Below are 23,946 nucleotides of genomic sequence, written 5' to 3'. Positions count from 1 at the left end.
ATGGCGGGGAAGATGGCCAGCAGCGTACAGAAGCAGCTCACCCGCACGCAGGAGGTCCTCCAGAAACTGGGGAAGGTCGACGAGACAAAGGATGAGCAGTTTGAACAGTGTCCGTAATTTCAACAAGCAGCTAACTGAGAACACCGGGCTGCAAAAGGCTTACGGGACACACCTGACCTCGGTCAGAGCCATGCAGGAGGCCCTCAAGAAGCTGAACAAGTGTCTGCAGGAAGGGTATGAGCCCACTGGCCTGGCAGGGACAAAGCAGAGAACAACTCACCACCAGAAGCTGCGGCCCAGGTGCTGCCAACCATGCACACGGCCCAGGACCAGCTCCCTGACATCAAGTGGGCATTGCCAGGCGAGGGCAGGTGCTGGTGGGCTGGACAGTGTCCGGCACCATTACCAGTCCCTCCACACAGCCAAAAAGAAGGCTGAAGCCAAAAGTGCCAAGGCCGAGGAGGAACTCATCAAAGCCCAGGTGTCTGAGGAGATGTGGACCTGCAGGAGGAGCTGTCCTCCCTGTGGAGCAGCCATGTAGGCTTCTACTTCAACACGTTTCAGAGCACCGCAGGCACAGAGGAAAACTTCCACAAGATGAGTGAGCTCAACCAGAACCTCAACGATGTGCTGGGTAGCCCGGAGAAGCAGCATGGGAGCAACACCTTCACAGTCAAGGCCCAGCCCAGGGACAAGGACCCCGCAAAAGGGAACAAGAGCTGGTGGGCTACAGCTGACAGCTCCCTGCCACCACCTGAGATGAGTCAACCATGAGCTGGAACTGGCCAGTGGGGCCACCCCTGGGGCTGCCCTCCCCAAGTCTGGGTTTGAAACAGCAGAGACCTCAGAATGGCACGTGGGACTCAACCTGCCGCTGCAGCCCAGGGGCCCGGGGGACGGCAGCAAGTGAAATAACCTCCAGCTCTCTGCCTGCATAGTGCAGGAGCGTAGGGGGCTGCGGGCTTGCACCTGCCCCTGGGGTTCATGTTAAAGGGGCGGGCTACATGGCCCGCATGACTACATGACCACTGACACAGACCAGCTGCAGCTCAAGGCTGGGGACATGGTGCTGGCGATCCCCTTCCAGAATCGTGAAGACAGGATGAAGGCTGGCTCATGGGGGTGAAGGAGAGAGACTGGAACCAGCACAGGAGTTGGATAAATGCCAGGGTGTCTTCCCTGAGAACTTCAGGTTCAGTGAGGGCAACAGCTGGTGCAGCTTTCTGGGTGTGTGAGGAACACTTTCTCCTGAAAAATGTGTTTTTCGTTTGTTTTGTTAATCCTCACCCAAGGATATTTTTTCCATTGATTTTTAGAGAGAGTGGAAAGAAGGGAAGGGGGGAGAGAGAAACATCGATGTCAGAGAGACACATCGATTGATTGCCTTGCCCTGAACCTGGCCAGGATTGAACTAGCCGGGATTGAAACTGCAACCCAGGCACGTGCCCTTAACTGGGAATCAAACCCAAGACCCTTCAGTGCACTGGCAACGCTCTAGCCACTGAGCCACACCAGCCGGGGCAAAAATGTATGTGTTTTTAAACTTTTGGAAAGCAAAGGGAAATCAGAGGAGAGACCTAAGCAAAGAGGTGTTCTCCCAAAGATTAGGTTGTTTTCCAAAGAGCTTGCTTTCAAAAGTTTGGTGGAATCACCAGTGTTCCTGAAGCTGCTGTATCCCCTAGTTGAGTTCCTTGCCGCCCCTACCCCTGCCAGTGCCCTTTGGGTGTCGGCAACCACTTGTGTGCCAGGCCCAAGGGTGGGGCATAGGGGCTGCAGCATTACCATGCTTGCCTAAAGCTTTGGCTGAGCCACCTGGGCAAGGGTCCTCCTTTCCTGGCAGCTGCTGTGGGTAGGGTCCAGTCTCTCCAGACACTTTGGGACACAGACAACTGCCTAGCCTGGCCCTGCCGCAAAGACAGTCTCTGTGTGCTGTTTGGAAATAAATCTTACAGTATTCAAAACAAAATAAAACAAAAAAACCTTGACAAAACCACTCAAAAAAAAAAAAGGAACAGTAAAAGAAATATCTAAGTGAACGCTGATATCCAACACAGTGAAATGGTTACCAACTCCAAGACTGCATTGATAATTTCCAGATAACTCTTGTTTACTATTGATGAATTTTAAAAGGTGGTTTCCATAAGAAGTCAGGTTCTGAAAGTTGTTAGTTATGTTTTTTACCAATCTTATCCAATGCCTTATCCAAAATCAGAAACAAAAAATTAAACATGCAGAAACTACTACTCCAGAATTTGTCAAGCATGGGGGATGGGGGGTGCAATAAAAACACAGCAGCAAGAAGTTGTGATTTTGGAGTGATTGAAAACGATTTAACACACCACACATCTCCCCCTGGCCCTAATAAATCAAACCTCCGTAATCATCTGGCTTTTTTGAGCTCATACTCTGTCCAAAGAACTTTGGTTTTAAAACATTTACGATCCATTTATAAACTATTATATTAACACTGTGTTATGAAAAGATATTTAAACAGATATGATATAGAAGAGCATCGGGTAACAAACAACATTTGTAATTTACATTAAATTAGCAAAAGCATTTATTTTTGATCGATGAAATCATTTCTCCTCTTCCCAGGTTTATATGTTATAACTGGGGTAAGGGGGGAATAATGATTTATATTAGTGATATTTGTTTTGAAATTTCAATTAACATTAAAAGAAGGTTTGTGAAAGGGAGCATGGGTTAAAAAAATCTTGCAAAACACTGAGCTAGGACAGCTTATTAAACTATCATCTGTTACACAATAAATGATTTATGTTAGCTAAACGGAACTATTAACCCATAAAAGGAAAAGCAGTCCAGATTCACTGATATCTATTCTTTCCTTAATGAGACCTACATATGCTAACTGCTTATTTTTAACCTACAGACTTAATAAAGAGTTCAGTTTCAAGAGGCATTTTGATATAGTGCAAAGAGTACACGTTTTGTAGCCAGATAGTCCTGGATTTAAATTTGAACTCTGAAAGTTAATTAGCTGTGTCTTCTTGGGCAATTTATGTGATTTCAAGGTCTATGAATCTTGTTCTCCTGGTCTGTAAGTCTTACTTTCCAGGGTTGTTGAGGATTAAATGTTTAATATGTAAGAGCCCCCTAGTACAGTAAATACATAGTAAGCACACAACAATTTGGATTCTCTCCTCTCACTTACATTCTTACTTATTTCTCTAAAATGTGACTAAGCTTACAGGCCTGGCTGCAAACATAAGCATGTAATTGACTGAGAAGTAATAGAAAAATCATCATTACTAAATAAATGACAAGGGAAAAAAATCACTCACCACACACACACACACACACACACACACACACACGTTAGGTGTAACTTCAAGGAGTAAGAAAGAGCAAATGACTGGTGCTGCCCCATCCCTCACAACCCCCACCTCAGATCTTGTGGAACTCAGGAAACCAACAAGAGATTATTCAACAAGGCTTTTTAAGGGTTTACCATTGACATGATCCTAAAATTCAAGTCAAGGTACCAAGCAGTTAAACTTTAGTTTACTTCAAGTCAATGAATACAATTTAAGGTAACCAAGTCTAGACATACACATGAAATTTCAACATTAACATCTAAAGTTGAGTTTGATCTCATAATGCTTAACTGTATGACTGCAGCGACATAATGTGTTTGGCATGAGTGATTTAAAAATGACATATATTACTGTCTAGAATATGTACAGAAATACTATACATTAATAAGCCTAACAAATGTACACATTTTTAATATAAAAAGGTCAAATTAATATATTTCTAAGAATAAATCAAGTTCTCAGAGTAAAGTTTTAAATTAAATCCCAGAACATCCCTAAGAAAATTTCTAGAACTCTAGTTTAGAACATGCATATTTTTAAAATGTACATACCTGGCAAATGCTTATATTAAGATAATTTTAATCCCTTAATCTAAAAATGCACTTGGTATTACAGAACCTTCACAGGTAAGTAATATGCACCTCTGTCTCTGGAGAATGCCATAATTTTCTTTAAAAAATCAGAAAATGAATCCCATGCCTGATTTCCTTGTGGAACTTTACTTTTTGATTTCCAATATAATAACTGTTGTCAATCTCTCTACCTTCCTAACCAGGCCTCAAAGAGAGTCTAGTAGATCCTAAAGACAACATCCATTTATTTCAACAGAGATTAGACATTATAGCTTATTACCTCCCTTACGTAAAACGTTGAGCTAAGAATAGCAACCTAGTTTTGGGACTTAAAATCTGTCTTCCTGCTATGTGACTATCATTTCTAAAAGGTTAAGTTAAAATTAAGCATCTGTCTTTATTAAATAGCTTAAATTTATCAGATTTCAGGATTTTAAACCATAATGGAATTAGCATATTTACAAAACCTAAATTAATCTTAATCTTTATGCCAAAACTACTTGCCCAATGCCAGTAATTTATTAGGATAAACTGACCCTGTTATTAAATCTGCACGTTATAGCATTACGAAAATTGGTCAAAAGTTGACAGTAGCTTCCAGCATACAAAGCATTCATTTCTATACTGCCAAGCACACTAAGAAACAAAATTTTAATCTACAAATGAACTATGCATTTCCTAATACTACTAAAAGAATTACCTTTAATAATACTCACAGATGCCAGGAAAGCTAAGAAAAAAGTACGAGAAAGAAATACTAATGTAATTGACTCACTTCTTACAAATAGAATACAGCAGAAGTGATGAGATGTCATGCCTAAAATTCAGTTATAAAAGAATGTGACTTCCATCTTAGATGCTCTCATTCTTACTTGGATTACTCATCTGGGAAAGCCAGCTGCCCTGTGAGGCAGGCCTGAGAGGAAGACCATGTGAGCATGAGCTTGGGGAAGTGGATAGATCCTCCTTCAGTCAAGTTTTTAGATAAGACTGAAGCCTGGATGACAGTTGGACCTCTACCTTATAAGCCAGAGGAACCCTGTTAAACAGCTGGGATCCTTGACCCATGGAAACTGTGAGATAGTAAATTTTAGCTTACTCTCAAATTCTGTAATTATCTCATTACAGGTCGGGGCTGGTCTGCAGACCACATTTTAAGTAGCACTGCTATAAAACTGTATACTCAAGATTATTGTTTTCATTTGAATAAAGATGAAAATTTAAAACATACTAATAAATTGATCAACTGAACAACTTTTATGCCAATGGGTTTTTCTTCAACTAAAATACAGATTTCAAGAGAGCAAAAACTAGTACAGTGTTAGGCCACCGAACCTGTTATTTAATAAATGTATGTTGAATGAATGAATGATGGGCAGATTATATACAGAAAGGAATAAAATTAATGGTGACACCTCAGTTAAGCATTTTTAAATGCAATAACTGTAAAAGCTAACAGGGATCTTAGATTGTTTTACTTGCATTATTCTATTTAATCTTTGTAAGAGATGAGGAAACTAGGATGTGGATTTAGAAGGTACCTTAGATAAGGTCTACAAATTTGGGACTGTATTTCAGGTCTGGCTTCAAAGCCATCACACTTACTATAAATACAAAAAAGGTAAAACAGAAAATTATTTATATCTTATCAAAAAAGACAGAATAGTTGTTTTGTTGACTGATAATGGAAGTAACATAAAAGTGGTATGAATGATGATAAAATATTATATATTACTGTAATAAAAAGCACAACTTATGTCTAAATTTAGTTTTAAATGACATCAAGATTTTGAAAATTCTCTAAAAGCCTAAGAAGTTTTCAAATGAAAATATAAAACAATGACAAGGAACTAAAATAAAGTTATGAAAATATGATGTTCATTCAGACTTTTCTAAAAACCATGAACTTTTTAAAGAAACATTTATAGATGAGGGTTTTTCGAGTATCCTGAAATGTGAGACAGATGGCGCGAAGAAAAATATATTTGGGGATCAACTGCAGATCTGAAGGGCAATTTCTTCAATAGTCATGGCATCTAAAACAAACAGCTCATTTTTACCAGGCATTGCCTTATCTAATGACTTAAATAAAAATCGATAATTTAAAAAGCCCTATACTTCTGCCTAAAGCAAAACAGAAAATAAAGGGAAAGGATTATACCCAAAATGGAATATTTTTTTTTCCTGAAAACAAGAGCTTCCTAAATCTTGTCTTTGTACAAGTGAAAGTAGCAGCAAAAGTGACTTCTCTTTTACAATACTGTCAGTGGTTTCTTCCTTTTTCATGGTACAGTTGGAAAAAGTAAATAAAAACTTTAAAAATTAGATACTTTTCTCTAAAGTTAGAAAAAAATAAAACATGAAAATAAAAAATATTCCACAAAGGTTGGTTACTTTGCTAAAAATATATATGATTAATGATAATCAGCATTTTCTAAAAATGTACTATATGCCAGGCATGTACTAAATGCTTAAGAAGTATTCTCTCATTTATTCTTCATGATTACTCACAAATTTAGATATTATCCCAATAAAGTATATATAGTAGTAAAATATATGTGCCCTACTGTTTTCTAACCTTGTTATTTCTGTTAAGACCATGATCTTTCAAATTGTTGTTCCCCATACGTGATGTCAATTTCTTCTGACTGCTTTCAAGTTTTTATCTAATCTTTGTTTTTCCACAGTCTGACCATGACGTGCCTAGGCACATCCTCTCCTTCAAAGGACAGAGCTAGACCAGGTTCCTGTATTCTCTGTGAACACTTGACTCCTGCTTCCTCTTCAGTCCTTTTAAAGGTCTGAAGGTTTTGTCTGTCCCTGACATGCAGCAGGGCTGCCTTCCTCATCCCCTCCTACCCTCATGTTGCATATATTTTAACGCTTTTCTATTTTTCCAAAATACCCCCAAATAAGGAAGAAAATGAAAGCTTTCCAAGGCTTCAAAAATTCCCAATTCCTTTTTCAAGAATATGGCCTAAAAAAGCTGTTTAAATTATGTACCTCTTTTAACTTCTATGTGCAATATCAAGCACTATACTAATCTTAATCACAAAGTTTGGGTTCTCATTCCATAAAAAACTAGCAACAATCCCTAGAAAGCAGCAGAGGTCTTTTTGAAGAAGGCCTTTGTCTCTGAAGTTCACCAGTATTTCTTTACCTGCACATACCTTTTCACATCTGCTTGGGGGCTAAAGTAAATATTACTACATGTCAGTCACTGATCCTCTTGACTTCAGTTGGTTTTGGATGATTTATCTCACATTGTGATTTATAAAGTACGGTTCTAATGCTTGCAATAGTGGGATCTACACGATAGCCATGCTTTTCTTATTTAAAAAAATTAAAAATTGTTATTTTAGGTATTTCTAACAAAAATGGCCTATTCAGATGTCCCAATGGGCAAATTACTATATACTTTATACATGAATTTTATTCATCATTTTTTTAATCTTTTTAAAAAATATATCTTTATTGATTTCAGAGAGAGGGAGAGATAGAAACATGTTTGGTTTTTTTGTTTGTTTTTAAATCAAAGTTACATATTGAATTTAATAATAAAAAACAGAGATTAATAACTCTTACTTATAGTTATAGCCATAACCATAAAAATATTGCCTGGTTTAAATAACTTATTCTGTACATATTCGAGCAAACTGATGAGAAAATTTAAGAACGATATAAACCAGAGGCAGTCCCACTGCTTCTTGGAGTGTTTTTCACTCCTCAGACATCATTTTTGAGAAACATGTTTTTTTATCTTTATTGTTGAGAGTATTACAGATGTCCCCCTTTATTTTCCCTCATTGCCCCCCTCCGCCCAGTTCCCACCTCCCTCACCACAGGCCTTCTCCACTCTATTGTCTGTGTCTACAGACAATGCATATAAGTTCTTTGGTTAATCTCTTCCACCACTCCAACCCCCGACCTCCTTCCCTCTGAGATTCATCAGTCTGTTCCATGTCTCTGGTTCTATTTTATTTATCAGTTTATTTTGTTCATTAGATTCCACATATAAGTGAGATCACGTAATATTTGTCTCTCTCTGTCTTATTTCACTTAGCATAATAATCTCCAGGTCCCTCCATGTTGTCTCAAAGGGTAATAGATCCCTTTTTACAGCTGCATAGTGCTCCCTGGTGTAAATGTACCACAGCTTTTTTACCCACTCATCTGCTGATGGGCACTTGAGCTGTTTCCAGATCTTGGCTATTGTAAATAATGCTGCTATGAACATAGAAGTGCATATATTCTTTCTGGTTGGTGTTTCGTGATTCTTAGGATATATTCCAAGAAGTGGGATCACTGGGTCAAATGGCAGTTCCATTTTTGATTTTTTGAGGAAACACCACACTGTTTTCCATAGTAGCTGCACCAGTCTGCATTCCCACCAGCAGTGTACTAGGGTTCCTTTTTCTCTACATAATGGCCAGCACTTGCTGTTTGTTGATTTGACGGTAGCCATTCTGGTGGTACTTCACTGTTATTTTAATTTGCATCTCTCTGATGATTAGCGATCTTGAGTATTTTTTCATGTCTTTGGCCATTTGCATGTCCTCTTTGTTGAAGTATCTATTCAGGTCCTCTGCCCATTTTTTTAGTTGGATTGTCTGTCTTCCTTTTGTTGAGTTGTATGAGTACGTTATGTATTTTTGAAATTACCCCCTTATCAGATGTGTCACTGGTAAATACGTTCTCTCATACAGTGAGTTCCCTTTTCATTTTGATGCTGGTTTCTTTTCCTGTACAGGAGCTTTTTACTTTGATGTAGTCCCATTTGTGTATTTTTTCCTTTGTTTCTCTTGCTCTAGGCAATGTACCAGTGAAAACTCTGCTAAGTGAGATGTCTGAGATTTTGTTGCCTACATTTTCTTCTATATACATCTATTTTTTAATGCAAAAGTTTCACTGGATTAAGCAAAGATAAATGAACTAGTAATTAATAAATTGTGCTTTGATCTTCAAGATAAGTTTCTTATTTGATCAAATTATTATTTTGAAATGAATTCCAATGGCTAACCCTTTCACCTGAGATAGAAGGAAATACAAACTAGTTCAGGTTTGGCTATGGAATAAAATTAAGAAATGTAGTTTACATTAACCTCTGGTGTACCACAAGGATCTATTAGACCCAATTTTAGTTTTTGAGTTTCTTTGAGCAACTTCATTTGTAAGCATTAATGTTTCATATTTTATTTTTTCTTAGAAATCTTGCAAATAACAAAAGAAAACCCAATTTATTCATTTTTTTAACAGAATAAAATTCATTCCATCTTGCAAAATTTCTGTATGGATCTATTTTATCATCCTAGGAATTATGTAATCATTACTCATCAATTATTTTTAAGAGTTAAGCTAAAAGACAGAATAATAAAATGAAATAACAGATGATCTAGTAGCAAAATAAATCATCACTATTACATCACTCTTCAGTTTTCTTACTGTGTTTGCCCATCATATCTTTGAAAGAAAATGTAAGAGAAGTATAGAGAAACCATTTTTGCAGGCACTTTTTGGTTGTTGTTGTTGTTGTTAAACATAGTTGAGAGTTCTGAATTTTTCATACCAGCAAAGAGAAGAAAATCGACAGAAGAATTTCATATTATTAGACAAATTAGATGATTGCAAAAACTATAATGATGGTGAAACTGACCATATAAGCCAAATCTCAGACTATGAATTTTCAGATAATTCAAATATATTTTCTGACACTCAAAAATCAATGAGTAGCCCGACCTGAGTGGCTCAGTGGTTGAGTGTCGACCTATGATTAAGGAGATCGCGGCTTGATTCCCAGTCAGGGAACAAGCCCAGATTGCAGGCTCAATCCCCAGTAGGGAGCATGCAGGAGGCAGCCGATCAATGACTCTCTCATCACTGATGTTTCGATCTCTCTCCCTTTCCCTTCCTCTCTCTGAAATCAATAAAAACATTAAAAATTTAAAAAAAGAATGGTGTGGTTCAGTGGTTGAGCATCGACGTATGAACCAGGAGGTCACTGGTTCAATTCCTGGTCAAGGCACATGCCCAGGTTGCTGACTCAATCCCCAGGAGGGGGCATGCAGGAGGCAGCCCATCGATGTTTCTATCTATCTCTCTACCCCCTCCTTTTCTCTTTCTAGAATCAATAAAAAAAATTTTTTTAAAAAACAGAATCAATGAATAAACACTGCATTTTTAAGAAAAGAAAGCAAATATGGCATTTCCCATCCAATTAGTCATTCAACAGGAAGAACTTCATCACAGAGTACTTTGCAACAACTTGGAACACCCCATTTTGCTAACAGGATGTATGACAGTGTTCTTTCATCCTTTGTGATATTTGTGCACTAAAGGTTACTTAAAACAGTTTGTAAGTAAGCAAATGTTTATGTAGATGTATATACAAAGGAATACGAAGGGAATAGGTGATGTAGAAATGTAGAAAACTTCATTGGATTTATAATTCCAACTGGTGTTTGTAAATATAAAAATAAAAATGTTTTGTAATTACAGAGGAAGAAAATGGTTGCCTTCTCTTGAACAGGTTATGAGATGTCAAAGTTTTCAATGTTATTGCATTTTGACAACATAAGTGCAAGACAAACAGCCATAAGTAATGATAAGCTAGATTAAAGAGGCATATTAAATCTGGAGCCTTTAGTTTTAGGATCACGTATAAAAGTTGATGAGCAGCTAGTTCTTTAAAAGGACATTACCTATTTTAGGGAAATATGGAATAAAATTTAATTTACTGTTTCAATTTTTATTACACTTTCTAATAAAGTAGTTGTTCACTATCCCTTTGTTACTTCTCAAAAATATAAAAATATTAGCCCTAGCTGGTTTGGCTTAGTGGTTAGAGCGTCAGCCTGAAGACTGAAGGGTACAAGATTCGATTTGGCCAAGGGCACATACCTCAGTTGCAGGCTCCATCCCTGGCCATGGCCTAGTGTGGGAGGCAACCAGTCGATGTGTCTCTTACATAGATTTCTCTCTCTCCCTTCCACTCTCTCTGAAAAACAATGGAAAAAATATCCTCAGGTGAGGATTATATATATACACACACACACACACACACACACATATTTAACTTCTTTGATCCCCAGCAGGGGGCATGCAGGAGGCAGCTGATCAATGACTCATCACTGATGTTTCTCTCTTTCTCCCTCTCCTTCCCTCTCTCTGAAATCAATAAAAATATATTTAAAACAAACAAAACATAATTCCTGCCCTGGCCGGGTAACTCAGATGACTGGAGCGTTGTCCAGTACACCAAAAGGTTTTGGGTTTGATCCCCAGTCAGGACATGTACGGGAGGCAACTGATCAATGTTTCTCTCTCACATCTATGTTTCTCTCTCTCTCCCCTTTCCTCCCTCTCTAAAATCAATAAAAACATATCCTTGGGTGAGGATTAAAAACAAACAAACAAAAAATAATTCCTTTATCAACATTAGACAAAAGGAAAACTGCAAAAGGCTCCAGAAATCACTTAAATTATTAATGGGTAATTAGAACATAGATTTGCTAGCACACATATTATGATGGTTACCAAAAATAAAACTGTAAACTGGCTACATAATAAGCTATTATTGCAGCTTAAAAATGTATGTGGATGAATTTTCTTTTAGGAAAATTGTCAAACTAAAGAAAAACTATGCAACATACTAGAATGTAATCTGGCACTAACAGATGCTCAAATGTTTTAGGATATCATTTTAGGATAGTTTGGGTTTTTTAGTCTAAAATCAATTTTATATGTATTAAAAGTACATACTATAAGCCTCTGAAGTTCAAAAGACTGGATTCAACTATTCACTAACTAATGGCAACTTATTTAACTTCTTTGAACCTTTATTTCTTTATACTCAAAATAAGGATACTGCCTATCCTCCAGGATTTGTGTGAAGAGTGAACAAATGTAAGAAACCTAAAACAATATTTGACATTGGGTAGGTTCTTTTTTCTTACAAAAAGCTATGATGGAAACTGGTTCTTCAGTTTCTCATTAATTTTTACCATGCTAGTGATTTTTCTCCTAGGCCTTGTTAATTGCAATTCCTACAGCTTTCCTTCAATCATCAACCAACTATAGCAACGTATCTGTTCTATAACAACATTTTTCAGCTTACTCGACTAAGAGGAGGAGGATCTGAAATTAGAGCAAAAGTGAAACAATGAAAGGGCTATAAAGAAAAAGAGGAAGCAAGACACATTTATCAAATAACTATCATAAGAGTCCACTAATACTTAAAAAAACTAAACTGCTTTATACAGTATGACTTTAACGTATTAACAAAATAATTTCTCAATGTATCAGCAGAAGTTAAAAGAGATTCAAAAGCTTGGGGGAAAAATGAAAAGAAAATGCATACATGCAGAGTGGACACTGATATCACTGTTCATCTATCATAGATGTATACTGTGTACTGTTTAAAGGAGTTTTTACCCTTAGAGTGAAACCTAAGAAACACTTACCCCTGACAAGTTTTTACCCCATGAAACCAAATATATATAAATAAAAGATAATGGAATACAATTTCAATTTTATTCAACAGTAAGAAAGAATATTTCTGCTTGGAACACACCTAGCTTGGCTTTCCTCTACAGAGCAGGAAACAGAATAAAAGGGTAGCCTACATGCTCTTTGAAATTCTTTTTCTGAAACCACTGTCTTATTGCCAAATGTTAGAACTTTCTGTGGGATATAATATATTCCTAAGTAACTATATGCAGTGCATTAAGGTATAAATTGTCCTTGGAGAGTTAAATGGTAAAAATCAACACACAAGGGAGTCTAAGATATATATGCAAAGTCACCTTATGGATTAAGTAACAGAATAAGACCTAGCAGGATGAGCATAATACAATAATAATAACTGATAGTAATTAAAGAGTCTCTAGATCTAAAAAGAGTGTTGGTGATTAGAAACAACAAAGAAAAAGCAAGCAAGCAATATTGGCCATGCCTACTTAAATACCCATCTCCATAAAATGGATAACCTAAATTAATGTCACTAACCATTTAAAATCATAATTATTCCCCTTGGAGGAAAATAAAAACATGAGGCCAGGATGTAGGAAATCAAGTCTAGATTTGAGACCAGAATATAAACGCAAATCACAGGGCCTGGAAAAATGGTAAGAATATTAGGGGTACTTGGAAACTGAGGTGGGAAACAGGATTGAAGTCAGAATTATTACCAGGCATAACATTAGCTTCTCTTCTCTATCACTGTGAGTCAAGTAAAACAGGACGTATGGTATGTTATGAAGGTTCCATTATAGCTTATTTTTCTCCCAGCTTCTATTTCTTACCTGTTCCTTCCTCTACTGTTCCATCACTGCTGCCAACTATTGCTATGGTAGAGGAGGAACAGAAGAGGGAAAACAGTCACAGGCAATAGTAAGACACAATACATATAAACAATAGTAATGCAGAGAAGGGGAGGAATGAGGCGATAGAAAATTGCACAGTTCCTCCTGAGCTGTTAAATTTAAAATGCAGTTTATACAATGGTATAAATAGTATCTCTGTCTCTCTCCACATATATGTTTATATTTTGAAAATCATAAATAGTGCTCTCAGGGGAAAAATGAGAAAACAATTAAAAATGAAAAGTACCATATTTCATTGCTTCAAGGACACACATTTTTTTACTTTTTTTTTTTAAATCCTTACCCAAGGATATGTTTTTATTGATTTTTAGACAGAGAGAGAAAGAGAGAGAGAGAAACATTGATGTGAGAGAGAAAACATCATTTGGTTGCCTCCCGTATGCACCCCTGACAGGGATCCAACCCGCAATCCAGGTATGTGCCAACCCGAAATTGAACCTGCAACCTTTTTGGTGTATGGGACAAAGCTCCAACCAACTGAGCCAACCAGCCAGAGTTTTTTACATTTTAACATCTCTAAAATTAGGATGCCTCATATAATTCTTGTCAGTAAGGTAGCAGTTGTGCATAATTATCATTACCTATGCATCAAAACATGAAGAATAGGTGTCAGCAGCTTGGGGAAAAATCTCTGAAGACAATGATGGGGTAGTTTTAAGAAATGCTGCAACCATCAGTTCTCTTGATCATGAAGACAAAAATGTATGGATACACAGGGACATTAACAACTTGAAACTGAAAATTAATTTAGAAGACTGAATGTGAAGAGATTAATCCTTAACTAATTTATATTACTTAAAATTACCTTTTCTTCTACCACAAGGGATACATATACACATGCACACATACACCTATATAGATATTTTTTTATTCATACGAAACAGAATAAAGAAGAAAATTCAAATGGCCCATAATTTCACCATCCAGATAATTATTCGAGACATTAAAATAGGGCCAAAAAAAAAATCAGCTGTATTATTCACGTGCTGTACTTTGCTCATTTGTCCTCTAGTTTTTATATTGTTGCTATTCATAGATTACCTCTGTTTCCTAGATTAATACTTCCATTTCTAAGTTTGCAAAATCATGTTTATGTAAATCCCCAACTTTTAACTGGTTGTTTCGGTTTGGAAACACAGTATAAGGAACAGTTAAATTCCCAGGTTAGCTAAATAGGACTAATTTAACTCAAAATGCACCTTTAACATAATAACTACTGTGGAAATATAGAACCTATAAGCTCTGTTATGGACTAAATTATGTTCCCCCACAATTCCTATTTGAAGTCCTAACTCCGTATGTGATTGTATTTACAGATAGGACCTATAAAGAGGTAATTAAAGATAAGTGAAGTCATAAGAGTGGGGCCCTAACCAAGGTGTTCTTATAAGAGGATGAAGAAAGGCCAAAGACACCCAGCCTGTGGTATTTTGTATGGCACCCTGAGATGACTAATAAAGGCTCTTTTACAGCATTATTTTTTAAAGATTAGTATTTTGCGTTTCAACTTGGGACATCCTCTTCTGCTATAGTTCTAGCATCAGAAACAAATAAATATTCCCCTTCATTCCTCTACCTGCTGATCAGTAAAACTGCAAACATTCTCAATTCCAAGACCTCTGGGTGTTTTTTGTTTGTTTGGTTGTTTTTTTGTGTGTGTTTTTCTGTATCTTGGCAGTGAGAGCGGAGGGCCAGGATGTAGGCTTTAGAATTGGTGCTCAGTGGAGATAAAAGCTGAGAGAATGAGGTGAGGTGGAAGATAGGGAGACAGAAGAGGAACTGAAGAATTCTAGTGGGCCCTAGCTGGTGTGGCTCAGTTGGCTGAGCGACACCAGAGTTGTCCCATGCACTAAGAGGTTGCTGGTTCGATTCCTGGCCAGGGCATATGGCCAGGTTGTGGGCTCAGTCCCTGGTGGGGGGCGTGCAAGAGGCCGCCCATTGATATTTCTTTCTAATCGATATTTCTAACTCTCTCCCCGTCCCTCTGTCTCCAGAATCAATAAAAACATATGTAAAAAAAAAAAAGAATTCTGGTAGGATGGGAATAAACACTAGAATCAGGATATTTGGGCTCAAAGTCCTCAAACTGCAACTATGCTCTTTATTAGCTGTATGACCTTCAAAAAGTTATTTAACTTCTCTCTGGATCAGTTTCTTCATGTGAAATATCAGAAATAGAAATAATAAATTCTACATTGGGGTTAAATTAGCATAAATAAATGACATTCAAAATCATTAGCTGAATTAAGAGCATAGTTGCTCTGATATACTAATCTATAGGATATATTATTTACATAATTACTTCCCTTTTAGCGGTATTCTGAAGCGAAGAAAAGGGTATGATCTCGGAAATCATATAGATCTGTATTCAAATACTAATTCTGCATGTAAAAGCTATATGTAAGTTAGCTTTCCTGAGCTTCAGTTTCATTATCCTTAAAATGAGGCCAACAATGTTCACCTTATATGGTTTGTAAGGAATACGTGAGATCAGGTGTATAAAGTGCCTGACCAAAGCTAAGAATACCGTAAAGATTTTCTTTTTTTCACAAATTAAGTGCATTCTCAATCCAAATCCCCATAGAATTTTTCACGCAATTTGACAAGCTGTTCTAAAATTAATCTGGACGAGAAGATACACAAAAATATCCAAATGAAAAAGAACATTAGGAGAATTTTGGTATTACATATGTGTATGTATGTGAAATAATTAAATCGGCATGGTACTAGCATACATACAGACAAATAGATCAGTGGAAAGGAATGGAGTCCAGCTCAGCAATTCCACTTCTGGATATTTATCAGAAAAAACTCAAACACTAACTTGAAAAGATATATGCATCCATATGTTCAATGCAGCATTATTTACAAGAGCCAAGATTTGAAAGCAACCTAAGTGTCCAACAAGAGATGAATGGATAAAGAAGTGGTACATATATATACACACACCATGGAATATTACTCAGCCATAAAAAGAATGAAATCTTGCTTTCTGCAACATGGATGAACCTAGAGGGTATTAGGTAAGTGAAATAAGTGAGACAGAGAAAGACAAATACCAAATAATTTCACTTACATGTGGAATTAAAAAATAAATGAATAAATGAACAAAACAGAAACAAATTCAAAGATATAGAGAATATTTTGATAGTTGCCATATGAGAGTGGGGCTGGAGGGATGGATAGAAAAGGGGAAGGAATTAAGAAGTACAAATTGGTCATAGAATATATACCATAGGAAATACAGTCAATAATATTGTAATAACTATGCATGGTGTCAGATGGATACTAGATTTATCAGGGTGATCACTTCGTAAGTTATATAGACGTCTAATCACCTGAAACTAATATTGTATGTCAACTGTAACTGAAAAACAAAAAATTATTTTAAAAAAGAATGGAGTTAAGAAACAGACCTATAAGTATATGGGGATTTTGCATATCACACAGATATAAGGAGTAAGAATAGCTTATTCAGTAAAGTGTTGGGCCAAGTGGCTGTCCTAAAAAACAATTAAATTCCTACCTCAAACTCTAATGTGGTATTCTATTCTAATCAGCATACAAAACTCCTTCTTAAACTAAAAAACAATTTAAATAGTCTTATAAATATAAAAAAGATTGTGGCAAAATCTTTTAAAAAAGGCAATTTCTTGATACCAATTGAGGTTGGCAGTGAAAGAGACAGCAGTGCAATTTTGAAATAAAGCCTTTAGGCACCTGTTGTGTGTTTTCTTTTTTAAAAAAGGCAATTTCTCTCATATAATACTAAATAAAATGAAACAAATGAAACAATTTCCTGTTAAGTGGGCACCTTAGTGATGTATGTGCTTGTAGTTACAACCACACACAACTTAGGAATGCATAAAATACAACAGAAATTTCAATTAAAAAATAAACATATACTATGCTCCCATGATTCTAAATTGCATTATGAAGTGAATTTCTCAACAATTCACAATATTTTGTGACTAATTACATTTTATTCATTTATTTATTTTAAATGGTTTTATTGACTTGAGAGAGGAATAGAGAGGGACGGAAAGACAGAAACATCAATGATGAGAGAGAGTCATTGATCGGCTGCCTCCTGCAAACTCACTACTGAGGATAGAGCCCGCAACCCCGGCATGTGCCATGATGGGGATTCGAACCCCGATCTCCTGGATCATGGGTTGATGCTCAACCACTGAGCCACGCTGGCCAGGCGTGACTAATTACATTTTAAAATGTAATTTTAAAATTAGAGCTTAAGAGAATCAGAAATAGGAAATCTAACTATATTAGGTAATTGGAAGACAAAGCAAAACTTAATTGCTACGGTATCCAACATTCTAAAGGTATAATTTAGTAATTCAATAAAGAGGAAAAATGTGCTAAATTTTTTTTGGAATGACAACCTTGGGATTATATTTTAATTAACATGTTGACAAAGCGTATCTTCAAAAGCTTTATCTTAAGATTTTATTCATCTGAATGGCCTTCACATTTATCACTTGGTGTCACAGATTCAACATCTGTAAATGTCAGTCTTGGGAATGGAAGATAGGTACTTCTCAGAGACACTTCCCATTATTTCCTTAAGATCCCAGTTCAGTTGGCCTCTGTCGCTTGCAGTTATTTCTGGCCACTGTGCCTTTTCCACCAGACTCAAAATTTCACTCCTATACTCCCGTCCCAGCAGTAAGCAGGTATTTTTTCTAAGGCTTAATAATGAATTTTATTGTTGGCAATTATTATGAAATTGACAAAACTGTGAAAGTAGCAAATGAGAGGAAAGACCTGGAACTGCAAAGTTAAAGATCTCACGATTAAAGTTATCCTTATAATGTATACAAAAAGACTAGATAAGATGTTAGATCTTCTTCTGGTCTTCCAACTAATTCAGTTCCAGTCTTAAAACAAAGCTAGCCTCCTAGTGCCTAAATCCCTTAGTATTTATTCAATGAGTACTGCCCTTTTTGATCATTCTTAGACAACCAAGTTTCTACGCCAGCCTTCCCCATCAGAGAACGGTAAGTCGACAGACGTGGTTAACCTGAGTCTCGGGAAGATACTCATTCGCAACTAAGAAAAAACTCCGGGCTGTCACCTCACGTTCTTATTTAATCTGAAAACTCTTAATGCGTGGTTTATTCTCTGACACCTTCAAACTACTCTCCAAAAATAAAACTGTCTAGTGAGAAGGAACTGAAATGTATTCCTTCAAAAGCGGGAAACGTCAGGTGTCACGTCTAATTTCTACAGAGCGAGATGAAAGACCTTCAAACTCCACAGCGGTAGTTCGGGGGAACCCCCCCGTCGCTGCAGATCGCAAGCCCCTGGCCCCGGGTGAAGGCGCAGGGTCGGGTACACGCTCGCCCAGGAAAGCGGCAGAGCGCTCCCGGGCTTTTTCGGGCAGCCGCCATGGCCCGCAGAGGCGGCATCCTCGGCGGAGTTATCTCACGTCCCGCCCCCCAAGCCCGGCGGGTTCGTCATAAACACGCTAGACAGAAAAAGAAGAGCGGCTGAGGGACCCCGCACGCGTCCAACGAAGCCCATCCACCGCCTGACCGTCCCCAAGACAACGAGCTCTTACGCGCGCTCACCAGTCGACTCAGGATCGGGACTACAACTCCCAGGGGTCAACGCGGCCGACCGAGCTGGTCCTTCCCAGAATGCAGTACAGTGGCGTCCCCGTCCCTCCTCCTTTCGCCCCTCCTACTTCTCTCCCCGGCGTCACCCCGGAGGGCCCGAGGTAGGGTGCGGAGGGGACCCCAAGCCCTCGGCGTGCCGCGTCAGACGTTGGGAGGGGGAACGGGGCGGGGAGGCGGGGGAGAATGGGAGGGCGCAGAGGAGGGAGGAGGAAAGGGGAGGGCCAAGCAGGAAGATGGCGGCTGGAGCGGAGGTGTGAGTGGACCCGGATCTCTGCAGCTGGATTTTCTCTTCCCTTTTTCCTCTCCTCTTTCTTCTTTTGAGATTGGCATCGAGGGGCCTCAGTCCGGGTGGCGGCGCCGGTCGCAACGCAGGGGTCACGGCGACGGCGGCGGCTGACGGCTGGAAGGGCAGGCTTCCTTCGCCGCTCGTCCTCCTTCCGCGGTCCGCTCGGTGTCAGGCTCGGCGGCGGCGCGTGGGGCGGTCTTCGTCCTACCTCCAGCACCCCGCGGCACTGGAGCGGGCGCTCTTCCCTTCGCCATCTCCCGACATTTCACCCCGGGGACTGGGCGCCTCCTCAGGCGCAGCTCACGGAGCGGGGGCCGGTCTCCTGCTCGTCTGTCGCGCCTCCATGTCGGATAACCAAAGCTGGAACTCGTCAGGCTCGGAGGAGGATCCCGAGACGGAGTTGGGGCCGCCTGTGGAGCGCTGCGGGGTCCTCAGCAAGGTGAGCAACCCGCGGGGCCAAGGGTCCCCTGCCCACACTCACCTGTCGGGAGGCGAGCCACTGAGGGCATGGGGTGGGGCTGGGCGGGGGCACTGGCTGTCCTGGGCCCAGGCTGCGGAATGTGCCAGGCTGCGGGACTGAGTCTGCCGCTGGAGTGCCCGGACTAGGGGTGGAGTGGGAAAGGGGGAGAAGGGGACTTATCTGCCCTGGGGGTCCGCGGCAGTTTGCCGCCGAGGACTGGGGAAAACGTGTCCCTACCCCGGATCCAGTTAGAGAGCAGGATGCGCACCATGACTTGGGACTCAGGGCGGCAGCTGTCCGGGGTATAGGAATCCGGGTTGAGCAACAGCGGCGTCCGAACAACTGGGTACGGGAGCGGTGCAAATCGGATCTCAGGCAGGGTTAGTCCAGAGATGCCAAGCAGAGTAGGTTGGGGGATTCTGGGAACGTGGCTGTTTAAACGGAAGGCTTCGTAACTAGGCTTGGTGCTGAAATCTGAGGTGGGAAACTATGCCAGGTTAGATGTAGGGAGAGATCTCAATGAGGAGGACTTTTGTACTTTTTCCCTCACCCTTTAGCCCTCTTCAGAAAAGAGCTATTGAAGCGACACGTGATAGGTACAGAAATTATTCCTAGTAACTTGGAACATGTTGGAATGAAGACCGACTTTTAGTCCAGGAAGAAAAGCATTATTTAATAAAATATTCTTGCAGTCAGAGGATTAGAGTAAGGAAAAGACACCTTACCTTTCCTGTATTTTTTTAAAACCCCTTTTTCAAAATTTTAGTAAAAGAGAGTCATTTGTAGGACTGAGACTAATTAAAATTGGCGAGGCCCTTTTTTAAGAGAGAAAGTGGGTGCATGTTCTTTTCTTTTGGTGTAATACACGGAGGGGAGCGGGGTTGGTGTTGTTTGTTTGTTTTTCTTAAAGTTATGAGAAGATCCACATTGCGATTTGTTTTGTTTTTTTACTTCCTTCTCCCTTCCTGTTAAACTTTTATAAATGGCTGGAACTAGCAGTTAACCTGGAGAAGGGGCAGCTGGGGCGAGGCTCTCAACAAGCTGGTCATAAGATACTAGGTCATGTGCAGCTATTAAGAAATCACCCTGCTTCCAGTATACATACTTTGGCTAAGCATTTGGACGTCTTTTGGAATTGTTTCATATTAGGTGTTTATAATGTTTTTAGAAGGCTGGTAGGAAAGGGCCTAAGAAAAGCATGTATATGTCAGAACTAAGGCCTACAAGTGTTAACTCTTATTTGCATAGCAGAAAAAGTATGGTGTATGTGGATATTGTGATCATTATTGGAATTTCCGTGAAAGGTTTTCAGTAAACTGAAGCTCTCTTGCATTTCTATAGATTAACTGTATATTGTAATTTAGGAATCTATTAAAATCATTGTGAAATAGGTATACATCTTCAGATGGAATTATTGTGAAATGGGCTCTTTGCTTCTGAGTGATTTTGGTAGTTTCATTGCTTTTCTCATTAGATGAGAAGCAGACTTTCAAATTAATACTGTGGTAGTGTTAAGTATTTGACAAAACAAGCTGTACTTTTGATCTATTGATCAATTTGGGGGGATTGGAGCGACTGGTGGAATCGCTAGTCCTCTTGAGTATTCATCTTATTCAGAGCAGGGTAATAGGTATACTATATGGAAATGTGGAAAAAGTAGAAGACTGTCTCTTTGATATTTAAATGTGTAGAAATGTAGTATTTGACCACTTCTGTGGCAGGTAAATAACTTCAGTGTTTCTGCATACTTAGATCAACAGGAATATAGGTTTTAGTGTTACTCTTATTAACAGCTATGAAGTTAATGTCTCTGAAATTTAACAAGTTATAGTTATGTAAGTTTCCTGGAAGCTTTTTAATGAAGAGTATGTATATTGAATACATGTTTTAAACTTAAAAGTACATATATGTTACCTTTGTATTCACTTGGTAATTTAAACACGAATTAGAACTCAGCATCTGCCCTTTCCCTTTTATTGAGTAATGTAGGTAAGTCCCAGTACTAATTTGATTTGTTTCTTAAACCAGTCCAAAGTTTTTTTTCTTCTATATGGTAATCTAAAATACATGTAAACACCTCTGAAGGTAATTTTCTATAGAATTTATAATTAAGTACGTACGTTCGAAAAATACTGGATAGACAATATTTCTAGGTAGTTCTAGTAAATATCAGGATTAATCATGGTTGGGAAAAACTTCCTGCCTTAGTAGGACATGAGAACCACTAAGCCTAGATAAAATAAATCCCAACCAGCTTCTGAATTCTCATCCTTTGAAGTTTAATTTGTCTTCTATTTTTCCACATACCTAACTGTTGGCTAAAATTCTGTCCCTTTTTAGAGTCCATTGCAAATACTATTCTTTCCATGAAGCTTTTTATTTCACCAGCCATTCCAGATCTCCTTCCCTTGGGTTCCCATAGCATTTTATTTGTAACGTGCCGCTTATTCTTATTTTAAATGTAGGGTTTTTTTCTCTTTTGAAAATATAGCTTGGGAGCAGAAATCTTTGATTCCTTTGCAGTGTCTAGCATATTGCCTTGTCTCTATTTGTTAAATGGGGAAGAGTAAAGGTACTTCATGAGGGGAGAGAGGGGCAAAAGTCTGCCTTCTAGATATGATAATATTTTAACGTTACTGAGTAAAAAGGTCCTGAGGCTTATGTACTTTATTGGGTCCTCTGTAAGGAAATGATATAAAATTGTGGACACAAAATACCTGGGGCCCCTTCTGTCACTTTGAAAGAGGTCTGTTCTAGGGAGCTGCACTGATGAAGCTTCATTAGCTATGCGTAACTGCCTCCAACTCAGAAAGTACTATGTGCTTGGCAGTGTTCTGAGTTTCTTCTTATTTTGTCTTAACAATTCTGAGGTATGAGTTTGACAGGAACAGAAAAGATAAGTAACCTAACCATGGTCACACAGTTACTAACCTTCTGAAGGGCAATAATTGGAAGTGAAGTGGATTAAGTTATGCCAGTCTAAACAATTTGTATTGCAGTAAAGGGGAGTTCATGTAAGTTTTGGAACTGAAGGTTCAGCGAGATTAATATGTAAGATAAGTAAGCAAATATGCTTAATAAGTAAATAAGATTATGTAAGTTATGAAATAAAAAGCAGAAGACACTAGAAATAAGGTTATTAAGTTTCTCAGGAATCCAGGAACCTGTAATTTAATTGGAGTAATTGAAAGTAGAAGAGGAGCCACATTTAAGGGTTCTATATGAAGGGAAGATGACTAGGAGTTGGTCATGGGCTATAAAGATTGAGAAGGAACCCTCAGGTATTGGGTATTCCTATGAATATAGCAGGTGTCTTCACAATTTTATTCAGCCACTTAAATAACAGGCAAAGAAACTGAAGCTCAGAAAAGTAAAATAACTTGTCAAAATTTCTCACACAACTGGTAAAGTAGTTGAAACTCTGATTTTGTATCCAGTACTCTGTCCATACAGAACACAAACTCTCAGTCAGGTTTGAGTCTAAAAGACTGCAGAAGTCAAGGAAATGGGAACATAGGGAGACAGTGCACCTTAAGAGAGGAGGTGAATTGAGTTTTGTATGTAAGAATCATTATTTCAACTTGCAGTCTAAGTGGTGGTGAGTCACAGGGAGTTAAAAAATAAGGAAATGGTGATTAGGGAGCCCTTAGGAAAGAATGAGTTAAATTGCCAGCAGGGATCTCTCAGGGAGGGGTTGTAATGATGGGACTTAGAAGATTTAAGACCTGAATCATCTCAAACATGTTGAATTAGGGAACAGGAAAGTAAAGATTTTTCAATGGGTAGAGAGCTTGAGTCAATGCAGTGTGTATATCTATAACAGTCCATTTTGAATTAATTTTTGGCAGACAGTTCTGGAATTGTCTATATTTAAAACCCCCAGAACATGAAAATATGCAAATTCAAGAATTCCCATAGAGGTTACATTTCTGCCATTGAAAGTTTATTGATTGTGCTCTTCAGTGTACAGCAAAACTTTAGCAACACAGAAACCATTTATAAATACTAGAAACAGATAACGCAAGTATGTTTTTGAAGAACCAGTTTTGTATTTGTATTATTACTTTTAGGTTTGAAACAGCCCCAGCTGCTTTGGCTCAGTGGTTAGAGCGTTGGCCTGCGGTCTGAGGGGTTCCAGGTTCGATTTTGTCCAAGGGCACGTACCTGGGTTGCAGGCTCAATCCCTGACCCCAACCCATTTGAGAGGCAACCAAACAATGTGTCTCTTTCACATCGGTGTTTCTCTCCCTCTCTCTCTCCCCCTTTCCCTTCCA

General features: G+C 38.6%; 1 protein-coding gene and 1 pseudogene across 2 annotated transcripts in view; both read left to right on the top strand.

The window, feature by feature from the left end:
* Positions 1–19,183, top strand: LOC107531203 (myc box-dependent-interacting protein 1 pseudogene; annotated as a pseudogene).
* A 46-nt stretch (positions 19,184–19,229) lies between these two features.
* The window catches only part of CERT1 (ceramide transporter 1), a 91,161-nt gene continuing 86,444 nt past the window's right edge, over positions 19,230–23,946 (top strand). The window contains exon 1 of one of the 2 annotated variants that reach the window (XM_016205244.2): positions 19,230–19,651. In XM_016205244.2, the coding sequence (XP_016060730.1) occupies positions 19,556–19,651 (96 nt within the window). In that variant the 5' untranslated portion in view covers positions 19,230–19,555. The remainder of the gene's footprint in view (positions 19,652–23,946) is intronic. The other variant, XM_016205245.2, reaches the window with a different exon arrangement.

The sequence above is a fragment of the Miniopterus natalensis genome, chromosome 3 (assembly GCF_054644295.1).
Source record: "Miniopterus natalensis isolate mMinNat1 chromosome 3, mMinNat1.hap1, whole genome shotgun sequence".
NCBI lineage: Eukaryota > Metazoa > Chordata > Mammalia > Chiroptera > Miniopteridae > Miniopterus > Miniopterus natalensis.
The sequence above is the reverse complement of the archived record's forward strand: the minus strand, read 5'-3'. Positions and strand labels throughout refer to the sequence as shown.